At 34.7% G+C, this 17,619-nt stretch overlaps 1 protein-coding gene across 1 annotated transcript; it reads left to right on the top strand.

Moving 5' to 3' along the window:
• The first annotated feature begins 5,066 nt into the window (after positions 1 to 5,066).
• LOC138700960 (farnesol dehydrogenase-like) lies at positions 5,067 to 17,338 on the top strand. The gene is made up of 7 exons (XM_069827412.1): positions 5,067 to 5,153; positions 7,448 to 7,599; positions 9,677 to 9,845; positions 11,979 to 12,108; positions 12,185 to 12,308; positions 16,881 to 17,033; positions 17,198 to 17,338. Exons 2-7 carry the CDS (start codon positions 7,468 to 7,470, stop codon positions 17,237 to 17,239), a joined length of 750 nt encoding a protein of 249 aa, XP_069683513.1. The 5' UTR covers positions 5,067 to 5,153; positions 7,448 to 7,467; the 3' UTR covers positions 17,240 to 17,338.
• The last annotated feature ends 281 nt before the right edge of the window (positions 17,339 to 17,619 follow it).

A 17,619-nucleotide genomic window follows, 5' to 3' on the forward strand; every position in this document is an offset into this window, starting at 1 on the left:
TATTCGGTTGAGAAGCTCTTATCATCCAGTCTGCTGTCCAAAAATCTGAAAGTTAGAATTTATAAAACAGTTATATTACCGGTTATTCTATATGGCTGTGAAACTTGGACTCTCACTCTGAGAGAGGAACATAGGTTAAGGGTGTTTGAGAATAAGGTGCTTAGGAAAATATTTGGGGCTAAGCGGGATGAAGTTACAGGAGAATGGAGAAAGTTACACAACACAGAACTGCACGCATTGTATTCTTCACCTGACATAATTAGGAACTTGAAATCCAGACGTTTGAGATGGGCAGGGCATGTAGCACGTATGGGCGAATCCAGAAATGCATATAGAGTGTTAGTTGGGAGACCGGAGGGGAAAAGACCTTTAGGGAGGCCGAGACGTAGATGGGAGGATAATATTAAAATGGATTTGAGGGAGGTGGGGTATGATGATAGAGACTGGCTTAATCTTGCACAGGATAGGGACCGATGGCGGGCTTATGTGAGGGCGGCAATGAACCTTCGGGTTCCTTAAAAGCCATTTGTAAGTAAGTAAGTAAGTATTATTATTATTAATTATTATTATTATCACTATCGTAACAATTATCATTTGGATTATCTTTGTGATGATTATTATTTATTATTATTATTATTATTATTATTATTGTCTTGTATCATTAAATATATCGTACTAGAAACTTGATTAATTCGTAATTTATAATTTTCGTTCCTATAAAATATAGGCTAATTTGTTGTAAACCATGTAGGCCTGTATCATTTTACATTGTAACATGCCTACAATACAATAAGGATTGTTCTGTAACAATTACAACTTACACATCAATACAAAGTGTAGTTTTTTATAGTTCCTATCATTACCTTATATACTGTTTTTTTTTATATAGTTGCTATACAATACAGCCTAATTATGTAAAGTATTAACCATCTTGGAGCCTAATTTTCTACTATATTAAAATACTATTTAATACCATCCATACAACAACAGTTTTTCATGCGTTGAAAGGTTCCATATAAATTTTACAGAACAAACGTTTGAGTCGTGAGTCATACGCCAAACGAAAGCGTTCCTTTGTTTAATTCGCCGTAACCCGGAAACCAGTAAAGATTTTGAGTAGTGATCAATTTTAAAAGTAATTTCTGTCCTTTCTAAACATTTCTGTCGCTTTGACCCCGAACTAAAGTAAAAAATAAAAAAGTTTCCCGCTTACCAACTTTTGAAGGTGTGAATGTCTGAACAGATTACATCGAGGTTGGTATTTTTTTGTCACTTATCAAAAAAGACTTTCACTTCAAATTTTTTTCTATAATTTCCTTAGACATTGGGCTATCAATTTTAAAAAAATTACAGTGCGATTGATTGACTATCGTAGGATTTACGTCGTGATATAATACATATTTAAGGGAGCGCGAAATATCGCATAAGCTACTGCTTTCTATCAAAGACGTTGTATATCCATTTTGAATCTTGCGTACACTACTTTTAACACTTGAATATAATTAATTGATTAACTAGCGGACTTACTCGTGTTAATTATGTAAGATTTGTCCGACTTACAGCTGTTTCAGTGCTTCATCACACCATCCTCAGAGCCTACTAGATCTCGGCGTCATCTCGAACTTCTCTGCCTGTTATGTGGGTGTGTTTGATTGTTGAAAGGTGTTGAAGAATGGAGTCAAATAGTGTGTGTGTACTGAAATTGATCTGTGTGTTGAGAATTTGATCGGGGTATGTTTTAGCGTGTTCTGTATATTTCATATTGTTCTAGTGTGTTGAGTTTTTGGTTTTTGGGTTGTATGTGTAGGATTTCCATGTCTGTATTTATGTTATTGTATGTGTGGTTAGCAATGGTTATGTGATCGGCGTATGTAGATGTATTGTGTCCCCTCGTTATTGCTTTAATGTGTTCTTTGTAGCGTGTTTGGAAAGATCTGCCTGTCTATCCTATGTAGAACTTATCGCAACTATTACATGTGAGTTTGTATACACCTGTGTGGTCGTATTTATTTGTTTGTGTTTTTTGTGTGTTGAGATGTCTTTGTAGTGTGTTTTCTGTTCTGTATGTTATGTTGTATTTCTGCTTTCTGAATGAAGATGCGATCTTATGTGTACTTTTGTTTTCATATGTTAGTGTGATGCATTTCTTGTGTTCTTATGTTTGTGTTGTGTTTTGCGTGTTTTTGTGTTTGTTAAGTTTTTGTTTTGTCTTTCTTATGATGTTGTCTATTATGTTTGGATTGTATCCGTTTTCTTGTGCTATGTATTTGATCGTGTTCACTTCTTCATTGTAGTGTTGTTGGCTCATGGGTACTTACTTACTGGCTTTTAAGGAACCCGGAGGTTCATTGCCGCCCTCACATAAGCCCGCCATTGGTCCCTATCCTGAGCAAGATTAATCCAGTCCCTACCATCATATCCCACCTCCCTCAAATCCATTTTAATATTATATTTCCACCTACGTCTCGGCCTCCCCAAAGGTCTTTTCCCCTCTGGCCTCCCAACTAATACTCTATATGCATTTCTGGATTCGCCCATACGTGCCACATGCCCTGCCCATCTCAAACGTCTGGATTTAATGTTCCTAATTATGTCAGGTGAAGGATACAATGCGTGCAGCTCTGCGTTGTGTAACTTTCTCCATTCTCCTGTAACTTCATCCCTCTTAGCCCCAAATATTTTCCTAAGAACCTTATTCTCAAAAACCCTCAATCTCTGTTCCTCTCTCAGAGTGAGAGTTCAAGTTTCACAGCCATACAGAACAACCAGCAATATAACTGTTTTATAAATTCTAACTTTCAGATTTTTTGACAGCAGACTAGATGACAAAAGATTCTCAAGCGGGTAATAACTGGCATTTCCTATATTTATTTTGCGTTTAATTTCCTCCCGAGTGTCATTTACATTTATTACTGTTGCTCCAAGATATTGGAATTTTTCCACCTCTTCGAAGGGTAAATCTCCAATTTTTATAGTTCCATTTCGTACAATATTCTGATCACGAGACATAATCATATACTTAGTCTTTTCGGGATTTACTTCCAACCCTATCTCTTTACTTGCTTCAAGTAGAATTTCCGCGTTTTCCCTAATCGTTTGTGGATTTTCTCCTAACATATTCACGTCATCCTCATAGACAAGAAGCTGATGTAAACCGTTCAATTCCAAACCCTCTGTGTTATCCTGAACTTTCCTAATGGCATATTCTAGAGCGAAGTTAAAAAGTAAAGGTGATAGTGCATCTCCCTGCTTTAGCCCGCAGTGAATTGGAAAAGCATCAGATAGAAACTGACCTATACGGACTCTGCTGTAAGTTTCACTAAGAACATTTTAATTAATCGAACTAGTTTCTTGGGAATACCAAATTCAATAAGAATATTATATAAAAACTTCTCTCTTAGCCGAGTCATGCGCCTTTTTTAAATCTATGAATAACTTATGTACTGTACCCTTATACTCCCATTTTTTCTCCAATATCTGTCGAATACAAAAAATCTGATCAATAGTCGATCTATTACGCCTGAAACCACACTGATGATCCCCAATAATTTCATCTACGTACGGAGTTAATCTTCTCAAGTGGCTCATGGGTATGTTGAGTAATCTGTGTACCATTGTCTGAATGCAGCATATTTGTGTTGTATGGGGTGGTTAGATGTGTTGTGTATGTGTGTGGTGGTGGTGGTGGTGGTTGGTTTTCTGTATATTTTGAAGGTGTGCTTGTTGTCGATTTTTGTTGTGGTGATGTCTAGGAAATTTATGGAGATATTGTTTTCAAGTTCCAGTGTGTATTGAAGTTTTTGGTGTAATTTGTTTATGTATTGGTGTAGTTTGTGTATAGATTTCAAAAAAGCATATGACTCGGTAAAGAGGGAAGTATTATATAATATTCTTATTGAATTTGGTATTCCCAAGAAACTAGTTCGATTAATTAAAATGTGTCTCAGTGAAACTTACAGCAGAGTCCGTATAGGCCAGTTTCTATCTGATGCTTTTCCAATTCACTGCGGGCTAAAGCAGGGAGATGCACTATCACCTTTACTTTTTAACTTCGCTCTAGAATATCCCATTAGGAAAGTTCAGGATAACAGGCAGGGTTTGGAATTGAACGGGTTACATCAGCTTCTTATCTATGCGGATGACGTGAATATGTTAGGAGAAAATCCACAAACGATTAGGGAAAACACGGAAATTTTACTTGAAGCAAGTAAAGCGATCGGTTTGGAAGTAAATCCCGAAAAGACAAAGTATATGATTATGTCTCGTGACCAGAATATTGTACGAAATGGAAATATAAAAATTGGAGATTTATCCTTCGAAGAGGTGGAAAAATTCAAATATCTTGGAGCAACAGTAACAAATATAAATGACACTTGGGAGGAAATTAAACGCAGAATAAATATGGGAAATGCCTGTTATTATTCGGTTGAGAAGCTCTTATCATCCAGTCTGCTGTCAAAAAATCTGAAAGTTAGAATTTATAAAACAGTTATATTACCGGTTGTTCGGTATGGTTATGAAACTTGGACTCTCACTCTGAGAGAGGAACATAGGTTAAAGGTATTTGAGAATAAGGTGCTTAGGAAAATATTTGGGGCTAAGCGGGATGAAGTTACAGGAGAATGGAGAAAGTTACACAACGCAGAGCTGCACGCATTGTATTCTTCACCTGACATAATTAGGAACATTAAATCCAGACGTTTGAGATGGACAGGACATGTAGCACGTATGGGCGAATCGAGATGGGATATGATGATAGAGACTGGATTAATCTTGCACAGGATAGGGACCGATGGTGGGCATATGTGAGGGCGGCAATGAACCTTCGGTTTCCTTAAAAGCCATTTTAAGTAAATAAGTAAGTAAGTAGTTTGTGTATTTGTCTTTTGTTTTCTTTGTATAGTATGAGTATGTCGTCTACGTATCTGTGCCAGTATAGTATAGTTGTATAGAATTGCTTCCTATAGCACTTCTGTAATCGAGACGATATGCGCAGAACAGGACGGAAGTCGTCCGGCATTTGTCTTCACAATTACTATAATCCCACCATGCTCGACCTCTTATACCGACAAACTGCGTATCTGACAGTAACAGTGACAGTCCACAGTGAAGCTGTAGCAAGGTGACTGATCAGAGGAGAAAAACGCAATTTGGTGAGAATACTTCAACACTATTGGTGCTTCACTTATGAAAACTACTTGTATTAGAGATTTACATATGTTGAAACCAAGTGATTTAGTTGCGATTAATTATCATTTCACCTTTGCTCTAAAATTCAGGGCAGTATCTGTGATACGAGTGCTGAAGATGTGTTATTTACTTTGAGATCTCAAGATATATTTTTAGCATTAAGTCCGCATAATAATATGTATTTATTTATTTATTATTTATTATTAATATTTGTGTGCTGAACAACAGCCAGAGGCCAATTATAGTACAGCACAATACACAAACAGAAGTTACAAAGGTGCAAAAACAAATAAATAATATCTTAAATAAACAAAAACATACATAAATAAAATAGATAACAAGAACAGTAAATACTAATAATCAAAACGAAACTATACCTTAAAAGGATCTAAATTGTGCCCATGCAAATTGGCATATTCTATGCATCTACAGACTGGAGAAAGTGATTTAGAATTTCTGTTATAAACAATTTTTTGAAATCTTAAACCTTTTGTAGGAATACGAAGGCTGATATTGTTTATGATAGACTCACAATTAATATCACCCTTGATAACTTTGCAAAGAAATTGATAATCAAGATTTTGACGTCTAGAATAAAGGCTACAACAGTTAAAATATTTACAGGTAATATCATAGTTAAAGTCAGTGGAATTGGGTATATATCGAAAAGCACATAAGGAAATAAATTTTCTTTGAATATTTTCCAATTTAACCGAATCTGTTGAAGTAATGGAATTCCAGGCTACAGATGCATATTCAAGTTTAGAGCGAACCAAAGTAAAGTATAGAATTAATAGTGACTCTGGAGTAGAAAAAGAATAAGTTATAGACCTTATTAAACCAAGCATTCTTATTCAATGATTATAAATATATTGAACATGATCGTGAAAGTATAATTTAGAATCGACTAGTACACCAAGATCTTTAATAGAATTTTTCCTAATAATACAGACGTTGTTAAGAGAATAATTAAATTTTATGGAAGTAGTTTTTTGTGAGTACGAAATGACAAAAGTTTTTGTTTCATTAATTTTCATTCCATTATTGTCAGACCAAAGTTCAATAGAGTTAATATCATTTTGAAGAGTTTGGCAATCGGCAATAATAATAATAATAATAATAATAATAATAATAATAATAATAATAATAATAATAATAATAGACATTGGAGCAAAAATGGGCACAGTACATACAAGTTATTGGTTGATTTCTAAAAGGCATATGACTCGATTAGGAGTGAAGTTTTACATTATATTCTTATTCAATTTGGTACTCCCAAGAAACTAGTTCGATTAATTAAAATGTCTCTCAGTGAAACTTACAGCAGAGTCCGTACAGGCCAGTTTCTGCCAGATGCTTTTCCGATTCACTGCGGGCTAAAACAAGGAGATGCACTATCACCTTTACTTTTTAACTTCGCTCTAGAATATGCCATTAGGAAAGTTCAGGATAACACAGAGGGTTTGGAATTCAACGGGTTACATCAGCTTCCTGCCTATGAGGATGACGTGAATATGTTACGAGAAAATCCACAAACGATTAGGGAAAACACGGAAATTTTAGTTGAAATAAGTAAAGCGATAGGTTTGGAAGTAAATCCCGAAAAGACAAAGTATATGAGTATGTCTCGTGACCAGAATATTGTACGAAATGGAAACATAAAAATTGGAGATTTATCTTTCGAAGATGTGGAAAAATTCCAATATGTTGGAGCAACAGTAACAAATATAAACGACACTCGGGAGGAAATTAAACGTAAAATAAATATGGTACATGCCTGTTATTGTTCAGTTGAGAAGCTTTTGTCATCTAGTCTGCTGTCAAAAAATCTGAAAGTTAGAATTTATAAAACAGTTATATTACCGGTTGTTCTGTATGGTTGTGAAACTTGGACTGTCACTTTGAGAGAGGAACAGGGATAAGGGTGTTTGAAAATAAAGTGCTTAGGAAAATATTTGGGGCTAAGAGGGATGAAGTTACACAACAAAGAACTGCAAGCATTGTATTCTTCTCCTGACATTATTAGGAACATTAAATCCAGACGTTTGAGACGGGCAGGGCATGTAGCACGTATGAGCGAATCCAGTAATCTATATAGAGTGTTAGTTGGGACCCACAGTTTTACACTCTCCCCAAAGGAAATATACTACTCAGATTCTTTTTCCCAGAAATTGGGACCTCCTTCTGTTACTATCGGTATAAGTGTTGGAAAATGCCAGATTTTGTAATTATAACTTATTATATTCTCCATTTTCAGTTCACATTAAAACAAAAGAAATGGAACGTTGGTCAGGACGCGTTGCCGTGGTGACGGGGGCCAGTGCCGGTATAGGAGCAGCCATCGCCCAGGAACTGGTCAAGAAAGGACTCAAAGTCGTCGGACTGGCACGTAGGGAGGAGAGAATGCAGGTAAGAATTTCTTATGACCAAAACAGAAGTGGACTTAAAGTGAGTGTGCACGAAAAATGAGAAAATTAAAAGCAATGACTAAAATAATGTGACACGATTGGATTTTGTGTATGTGAGCGACTTGTTTTGGAAACGGAGTTAGGTATTGCGATCGTATCTTTGTGTACAACTACTGCTGCGTCAAGAAATTCTCAAATTATGTCACTGAAAAACAGACAGAAAGGTTACTCATATGTAAACTTCGATCAATTTTCGGATGCTACTTGTTGTACTTTGCATTTCGTGCTTGCAGCTAATTCTTGGAGTTGAACCTTCATTTTACACTGCCTGTGTACAAAACTTCAAGAGAGGATTCGGATAGTTTTAGAACGTTCCCTTGTTATTAAAATGAGCTTCTTTTATTTTAATTGGATACATTGATTATTATATTAATTTTAAATGTCAATATAATATTGTAAATAGAGGAGACGGCCTCCAGATATGGAGGGTAGCTGCGAATATATTCAATAAGCAGTCGTGGACAGCCGATAAAAGGTGGTCCTCCAGCTTGGGGGTTGGGCGAAGGGCTAACAACCCATCACCGAAAAAAATAGCTTGTTTCGAATTCCTACAATAAGTTTCGGAATGGAACTGATTCTTTGGCACGACCACAGCAAAGGAATAAGGTTATGAGATTTGGCACTTGGAATAGGAAATGCCTGTTATTATTCGGTTGAGAAGCTTTTGTCATCCAGTCTGCTGTCAAAAAATCTGTAAGTTAGTATTTATAAAACAGTTATATTACCGGTTGTTCTGTATGGTTGTGACACTTGGACTCTCACTTTCAGAGAGGAATAGAGATTAAGGGTATTTGAGAATAAGGTGCTTAGGAAAATATCTGGGGCAAAGAGGGATGAAGTTACAGGAGAAAGTTACATAACGCAGAACTTCACGTATTGTATTCTTCACCTGACATGATTAGGAACATTAAATCAAGACGTTCGAGATGGGCAGGGCATGTAGCACGTATGGGCGAATCCAGAAATGCATATAGAGTGTTAGTTGGGAGGCCGGAGGGAAAACGACCTTTAGGGAGTCCAAGACGTAGATGGGTGAATATTAAAATGGATTTGAGAGAGGTGGGATATGATGGTAGAGACTGGATTAATCTTGCACAGGATAGGGACCAATGGCGGGCTTATGTGAGGGCGGCAATGAACCTTCGGGTTCCTTAAAAGCCATTTCTAAGTAAATATAATATTGTGAACAAATCGCAGCAAAGATGCAACGGTAAGTACAAAGAATACTGAACAGTAGCAGGAAACTTTCACACAGAATTGTATCTTAAATTTCAAATTTCATCGATGAAGGAATTACATCGTTACTTACATACTTACTTACTTACTTACTTACTGGCATTTAAGGAACCCGGAGGTTCATTGCCTGACGGTAATATAACTGTTTTATAAATTCTAACTTTCAGATTTTTTGACAGCAGACTGGATGATAAAAGCTTCTTAACTGAATAATAACACGCATTTCCCATATTTATTCTGTGTTTAATTACCTCCCGAGTATAATTTATATTTGTTATTGTTGCTCCAAGATATTGGAATTTTTCCACCTCTTCGAAAGATAAATCTCCAATTTTTATATTTCCATTTCGTACAATATTCTCGTCACCAGACATAATCAAGTACTTTGTCTTTTCGGGATTTACTTCCAAACCTATCTCTTTACTTGCTTCCAGTAAAATTCCCGTGTTTTCCCTAATCGTTTGTGGATTTCCTCCTAACATATTCACGTCATCCGCATAGACAAGCAGCTGGTGTAACCCGTTCAATTCCAAGCCCTCTCTGTTGTCCTGGACTTTCCTAATGGCATACTCTAGAGCAAAGTTAAAAAGTAAAGGTGATAGTGCATCTCCTTGCTTTAACCCGCAGTGAATTGGAAACGCATCTGACAGAAACTGACCTATACGGACTCTGCTGTACGTTTCACTGAGACACATTTTAATTAATCGAACTAGTTTCTTGGGAATACCAAATTGAATTACATCCTACCGCGCAAATTCCTAATTACGGATTAATTTTCGCAGGAGTTGGCGAATTCTCTGAAGTCAGCCCCAGGGAAGCTGCACCCAATAAAATGTGACGTCACCAAAGAGGAAGACGTTAAGGAAGCGTTCAAATGGGTGAAGGATAACCTTGGAGGAACCGACATTCTGGTCAACAATGCTGGAGTTGCCTCTTTCAACACACTCATAGGTATTCATAATTTACGAAAAGAACTTGAAATGTGATGTGCTAGTTATTTTTATATCCGTTCTAGCTTCTCTGTAGTACCGACTTACAGATCATTGCGGTGTGGGGGAGGGTGGATTTTGTCTCTCAATCCACACCAGACTTCTACTCATTGCGGGTCACCGCAAAGATATCACAGGACAATCACATGGAAACGGACACAGTATCGTAGACGGAACATAAATTTCTTCCACTGCCTGCGCCGGGAATCGTATCTCGGACCTCTTGAATGATAGCGCGCAAGAAACCTCAGAGCCACAGCGGCGAGTACAAATTAAATTTGAATTTTGAATTGAGTACAAATTAGTTAACGGAAGAAGCATATATTACCATAAAATATACATATACTTTCTCATGGTACGTTTTAAGCTACTGACTTTATAATTAACTAGCCGTACCCGTGCGCTTCGCTGCACCCGTTAGAAATAAATATAAAGTAATTACATAATTAAAATAGGACATTTGATCCAGGGTACATTCGTGTTTGATAGAAGGATAAATCGTTTAATATGTTACTTAATTTAAATTGTATTTAAATAATTAAAATGCGATCATTTTGGTCCAGAGACACTCATTTGGTGCAATGACAATTCCTTTAATACGTTTCTTAATTTTTATTACATGCAACCATACTTTAATAAAGACTGACATATCATTTACATTTAATGTGTATACTTTATTTTACTTGCTATATGTTTCCATTGAATTATGATAATAACTTAATTTTAACCCTTGTTTTCTACGTATTCAGTAAATGGCGCTTGGCCCACTATGGTTCTGAACCCTTCAAATAACTTAAATAACTTATATTATATTATATTATATTATATTATATTATATTATATTATATTATATTATATTATATAAAAAATGTGTTGATAACTGATGTACACCGATAAGTAAGTTTTTAATTTGTAATGGGGGCTCTTGAATCTCAGGAGGAACAAATTTTATTTTACAACAGCGCAACATAATCTGCTTGGCTCATTACCAAATTTTTTGCATTGCATTTAATGCATATGTATTTTATGTATTTTAACACGATTCAATTGAGCATAGTTAAAATTTGGATTATAAAATAATGGAATGCTAAGCTAACATATTATTACTGCATACTAAATCAATACACTCTCGTTGTTCGTTAATTTTCTGAGATAAACATTATTTTAAGAAATACAGGAAACGAATACACAGAATAGCCTATCAAGTTGTTTGTGCATAAGAAGCTATTTTAATCTTACCTGTCCTCAATTCACTCAGAAGTTACTGTAATAACATTATAGCATTATGTCCATATAGAGAAACTACACTTTCCAATGGTGAAATAATAATTAATTACACAAATCGGTTAATTTAGCTTCCGATATTACTTCATACAAACACAGAAACATTCTCTGTAGGCTATGATTCATAGCTTTCGATTGTTGTTGACCAAGGCAATTTTGAAACTCATTTATCTCATTAAATATCAGTCCTATCAAAATGTTTCAAAGAATAAAACTTATCGGAAATTATTTTTAAAGAAACTTTTGTTATGTAACATTTTTCACAAAAATCAATAATAAGCGAGATATTTCGATTTATTTAATTCAGACTCCCATATAACCGTCCTTTTAAATAAAATATTTTGAATTCCATATAGCCAAAACTCTAAGTTACAACTAACTTAATTTATATTCCAATTTTCATATAAATCGGTTCAGCCATTATGGCGTGAAAAGGTAACAAACATCCAGACAGACAGACATAAAAACAAAAATTTCAAAAAAGTGATTTTCGGTTTCAGGGTGGTTAATTATATATGTTAGGACCAATTATTTTTGGAAAATCTAAAATTACCAGAAAATTTTCAGCTACAGATTTATTATTAGTATAGATAATGAACATAAAGTAAGAGCGATTTTCTTATGCCAGTTTTGGTATTATCACGATTTCGTATCCTAGCAACCATATATAGTTAACATATATTGTGTTAACATCACATAACAAGACTGACTCTAAGGTTTAATTTTATTGTAAGCAGTTATCCACACAAAATTGACTTTTCTGCGGTTTCTTAACGCATTATGCATTTTTTCAAGTAGTTGTGTTCAACAGACGGTCCTGTGGAGAACTGGAGGAAGATATACGACCTCAATGTCCTGGCCCTCTGCATGTGCACCAAAGAGGCCCTGCAGTCCATGAAGGAGAAAGGCGTGGACGACGGCCACATCATACACATCAACAGGTGAGTGACATGCCTGCACTTATGTGCTGTTAACTACAGGGTTTACGAACTAGAGATAACAAGACCCTTGTTACAGTATTGCAGGTCATAAAGTGCTAGATTTCTTCTGCTTATATTCGTCCTCGAAACACGCCGTCACAGCCCTCACAGAAGGTCTTCGTTGTGAGCTAGTGAAGCAGAAGTCCAAGATCCGAGTCACTGTAAGTATAGCTTTGTTCTTACAGATGTAGAGCTTGAAGTATAAAAGCAATTGGTACGTCTACAACTTACAGAACTGTTAGTAGTGTTAGGGACCGTCAGAAGACTGCTCAATATTGCAACCCTTCAGACGTAATCGCGGAGTGAAATGTACACCGAGGGGTGCTGGAGGTACCTCAATCGGTTTGGTTTAGATTTTGTTAGTGAGTTAATATATTACTCAGTTCTGTGTTGAAATTGATATCATTATTATGTAAATTACATTCTTCAACGTTAGCAGAAAAATTAATAACGTAAAAATTATTAGTTTCAAAAAGAAACGCTCGGCACCGTTGTAAAGCGCAGTTCGGAAATTTTCCAATCCATCCAACATATACGAGTATAATACATTCATTCATTCGTTCAGTATTCTGCCCAAGGGCATGTCGTTCACTGCAAACCCAGCTTTCTCCAATCTTTCATACTTTCTGCCTTCCTCTTCATTTCCTTATATGATCCATATATCTTAATGTCGTCTATCATCTGATATCTTCTTCTGCCCCGAACTCTTCTCCCGTTCACCATTCCTTCCAGTGCATCCTACAGTAGGCAGTTTCTTCTCAGCCAGTGACCCAACCAATTCCTTTTCCTCTTCATGATCAGTTTCAGCATCATTCTTTCTTCACCCACTCTTTCCAAAACAGCTTCATTTCTTATTCTGTCTGTCCACTTCATACGTTCCATTCTTCTCCATATTCACATTTCAAAATGTTTTTATTCGCTTCTCTTCACTTCGTCGTAATGTTAATGTTCTTTCCCCATACAATGCCACACTCCATACAAAGCACTTCACCAATCTTCTCTTTAGTTATTTTTCCATAGGTCGGCAGAAAATGCTCCTTTTTGTACACGTATATTTATTCATCTATCTATCTATCTATCTATCTATCTATCTATCTATCTATCTATCTATCTATCTATCTATCTGTCTGTCTGTCTGTCTGTCTGTCTGTCTGTCTGTCTGTCTGTCTATCTATCTATCTATCTATCTATCTATCTATCTATATCTATATCTATCTACTGTATCTATCTACTGTATCTATCTATCTACTGTATCTATCTATCTATCTATCTACTGTATCTATCTATCTATCTATCTATCTATCTATCTATCTATCTATCTATCTATCTATCTATCTATCTATCTATCTATCTACTGTATCTATCTATCTACTGTATCTATCTATCTACTGTATCTATCTATCTATCTATCTATCTATCTATCTATCTATCTATCTATCTATCTATCTATTTATATCTATCTCTATCTCTATCTCTATATCTATATCTATATCTATATCTATATCTATCTACTGTATCTATCTATCTATCTACTGTATCTATCTATCTATCTACTGTATCTATCTATCTATCTATCTATCTAATCTAATCTAATCTAATCTAATCTAATCTAATCTAATCTATCTATCTATCTATCTATCTATCTATCTATCTATCTATCTATCTATCTATCTATCTATCTATCTATCTATCTATCTATCTACTGTATCTATCTATCTACTGTATCTATCTATCTATCTACTGTATCTATCTACTGTATCTATCTATCTATCTACTGTATCTATCTATCTATCTATCTACTGTATCTATCTATCTATCTATCTATCTATCTATCTATCTATCTATCTATCTATCTATCTATCTATCTATCTATCTATCTATCTATCTATCTATCTATCTATCTATCTATCTATCTATCTATCTATCTATCTATCTATCTATCTATCTATCTATCTATCTATCTATCTATCTATCTATCTATCTATCTATCTATCTATCTATCTACTGTATCTATCTATCTATCTACTGTATCTATCTATCTATCTATCTACTGTATCTATCTATCTATCTATCTACTGTATCTATCTATCTATCTACTGTATCTATCTATCTATCTATCTATCTATCTATCTATCTATCTATCTATCTATCTATCTATCTATCTATCTATCTATCTATCTATCTATCTATCTATCTATCTATCTATCTATCTATCTATCTATCTATCTATCTATCTATCTATCTACTGTATCTATCTATCTATCTACTGTATCTATCTATCTATCTACTGTATCTATCTACTGTATCTATCTATCTATCTATCTATCTATCTATCTATCTATCTATCTATCTATCTATCTATCTATCTATCTATCTATCTATCTATCTATCTATCTATCTATCTATCTATCTATCTATCTATCTATCTATCTACTGTATCTATCTATCTATCTATCTATCTATCTATCTATCTATCTATCTATCTATCTATCTATCTATCTATCTATCTATCTATCTATCTATCTATCTATCTATCTATCTATCTATCTATCTATCTATCTATCTATGTGTTTATTTTACCTATTCATTAATTTTTGTGTATTTACTTATGTACATATTTACTTATCTATTTATAATCGACTATTCTTCTTCTCTTGTATTTCCTGTCAGAATATTTACATTCTTTTATTTTAAGTGCAACTTTTCTCTCTGTGCCACTCTTTGTAAAAAACACATATTACAACACTGTCCCTTATAGGAGTTGGCGTCAATGTCATCCGTAAGTCCTCTCTTATTTAAAGAGCTTAATTTGATCACTAATAGCGCAGATTATTCTTCTGCTAGACCATTAGTCATGTGGAGTACGCAACCTATAGGTTTACTTATTATGTTAGCAAATCTATTCCCATTTGTCTATAATTTTAAGACACTTTGTGCATCGCAGCATTTTCTGAAAGAAACTACCAAGCCATCTGGGATTAGAGATGGGCACGATATATCGGTTTTTACTAAATACCAATATTTTCGTTTCGATATAGCGATATATCGATATCGAAAATTTGATATCGGTTTTCTCATAAATTTATCGATTTTTTTTTTTTGTGGAATGATTATCATTATCAACAACAACAAAATCCACACTAGACAACTCCGATAGTTACCGAGAGATGGCGCTATTGAACGTGGACAGTTATATAATTGTGCAACCCCTCTCAATACCTAGTTCTAATTGGCTGGATTGGAATTCGAATTCAAACTGTTTCAGCAGCACCAAATTCAAAATGCAGCGTGTTCGAACGTAAGACAGACGAGAGGTTTATCTACTACTGTTTTAGTACTGTTATTAATGTTCTCCAAGGCAGGAGAGCAACTCCCACCCTGAAAGGGAACCGTCTGACCTCTAAACGGGTATCAAAACTTGTATTTCTATGTTATGACGTGGAAAGAAAAACAAGGATTTAATACCGATGTGACATTTGTTTAGGTCTATGATTTCTATGCACAACCTAATACTGACATTCTGTTTTCTTATATCTTTTAGTGCATAAAAATTCTATCCCTATAATCATCACCATTGTTGTTTGGAATGTTGGAGTGTAACAATAACTTGCAATGGCAACTTACTATACCAGGGTTGTATCAAATCAACTGTGAAGTTTGTTAAAACTTATAATATTCTAAGTACGGTTTACTTACATTTAAAAATAATTACAAGTTCTGTTTACTTACATTTAAAAATGATTACGTTGTTAGGTAGAAAACAGCATTATATCTGTGTCCTGGATTGAATCCTATATAACATTACAATAATTGAATCGTGTTCCAATATCAAATACTCAACCATGTAGAGTTCACTTAACTCTTTCCCTTGCCTCCACCATAATTTTTATTTAGGTTAGGGCATACATCATATGGTATTGAAAATGTATTGTTTATTGTTACAATTTTACATTTATGCTTTTGACTGTTATGATTTTAATTTAAATGGTAAAAAGAAATATTAAAATTTAAGTAATTTTATTGTAATACAGTAAATGTAACCTGAAAATGCAATTTGCTTAAGGTATAGCGATATCTCGAAAATCGTTCGATATATCGATATATTTTCTGCGATAATACCATTTATCGAAATTAGGTTTGCAATATATTGCAATATCAATATATCGGTATTTAATTTATTTCCTCCATCACTATATGGGATATCGTCTCTCTATGTAGTCAATTTCAACAATAACGATGACTTAATTTCAATTTAACCTAAAATTATTATTCGTACACAAATAGGGGGATTAATAAATGCGGGGATTGTAAAGACAGAAGTACTAATTAATTGTTTAACATAGTCCAATTCTCAATTATTTAATTTGTGGTATAAATTTCCAAATGACCCCTGTTCTCTATAATGGCATTATAATTTTATTCATTACAATTTTAAAGAACTCACAGGCGTCATATTGATGTGTGAATCGTTTCGACTATCAATTGCATTGTTGTCTGCAGACTAGGCCGCATGGAATGAGGAAGCGATTATGATGTAGTTAACGAGAAGGCCTCGCCTTGTTAAATTTAAAAGCGGGGTGTATGAAGTCAGAAATAAAAAGAAATATCAAGCTTTTATTTTAAATCTAAAACATCCTTAAAATTCAAACCATGCTCACATAATAACAATCATGAATAGCATAAACGTTTCAAGCCATATTGATTTTATAGGTTCACAATATTCTTTGTTCCAGAGTATTAGTCCCGGCGCTGTGAAGACAGAAATAATCGAAGTATCGGGACTTACGTTTAACAAAATGGATGAATACAAGACAATGCCCTTCTTGGACTCTAAGGACATCGCGGATTCCGTGCTGTACGTTCTGGGGACCCCTCCACACGTACAGGTGTGACACTAGCGCCATAATCAACATCACAACCATTGATATCATCATGAACAACTCGACTATTTAACATACTCCGCCTCTATGATACTTGTGGACTGTTCAGAAGTTGCGTAATACCTCAGTCAATTTTCTGATCTTCACTTTTTCTTGCTTTATTGTTTCAGATCCACGAGCTCACTATTATACCTGTGGGAGAGCCGTTTTGAATTCTGTTACTAACGACACTCACAGATTTTGCGGCCGCGTCAACTTCTTTGTAAATTACAGACCAATAAATTGTAATGTGCAATAAACTGTTTAATATATTCGAATCTTATTCTCTTTGGAAATTTTCACTCTCTATATCCGATATCCAACAACAATTTCTGGACCAGAGAGATCAGAGTTTAGTTGCTGTCATTTAGTCAACAGTCCGAAGACAGGTTTGAACCTCACAAGTGACACCAATAAGACAACACTCATGAGACTAAGCCAGGAGATAATAGGGTAGTATGGCCAGATCCTTTCCCCCTCCATTGCGTACATCGCTGACTAGCTACATATTACATTAATCAGACTTCAGATGTATACAAACAATTATTCTTGT

Source organism: Periplaneta americana, chromosome 6 (assembly GCF_040183065.1).
Source record: "Periplaneta americana isolate PAMFEO1 chromosome 6, P.americana_PAMFEO1_priV1, whole genome shotgun sequence".
Classification (NCBI taxonomy): domain Eukaryota; kingdom Metazoa; phylum Arthropoda; class Insecta; order Blattodea; family Blattidae; genus Periplaneta; species Periplaneta americana.

What these genes read in the sequence shown, in the direction of transcription:
- LOC138700960 (XM_069827412.1), top strand. Translation starts at nt 7,468, where the DNA reads ATGGAACGTTGGTCAGGACGCGTTGCCGTGGTGACGGGGGCCAGTGCC. An exon ending in CACATCATACACATCAACAG is followed by an intron (nt 12,109 to 12,184) that starts GTGAGTGACATG and finishes CCCTTGTTACAG; the next exon opens with TATTGCAGGTCATAAAGTGC. An exon ending in AGTCCAAGATCCGAGTCACT is followed by an intron (nt 12,309 to 16,880) that starts GTAAGTATAGCT and finishes TCTTTGTTCCAG; the next exon opens with AGTATTAGTCCCGGCGCTGT.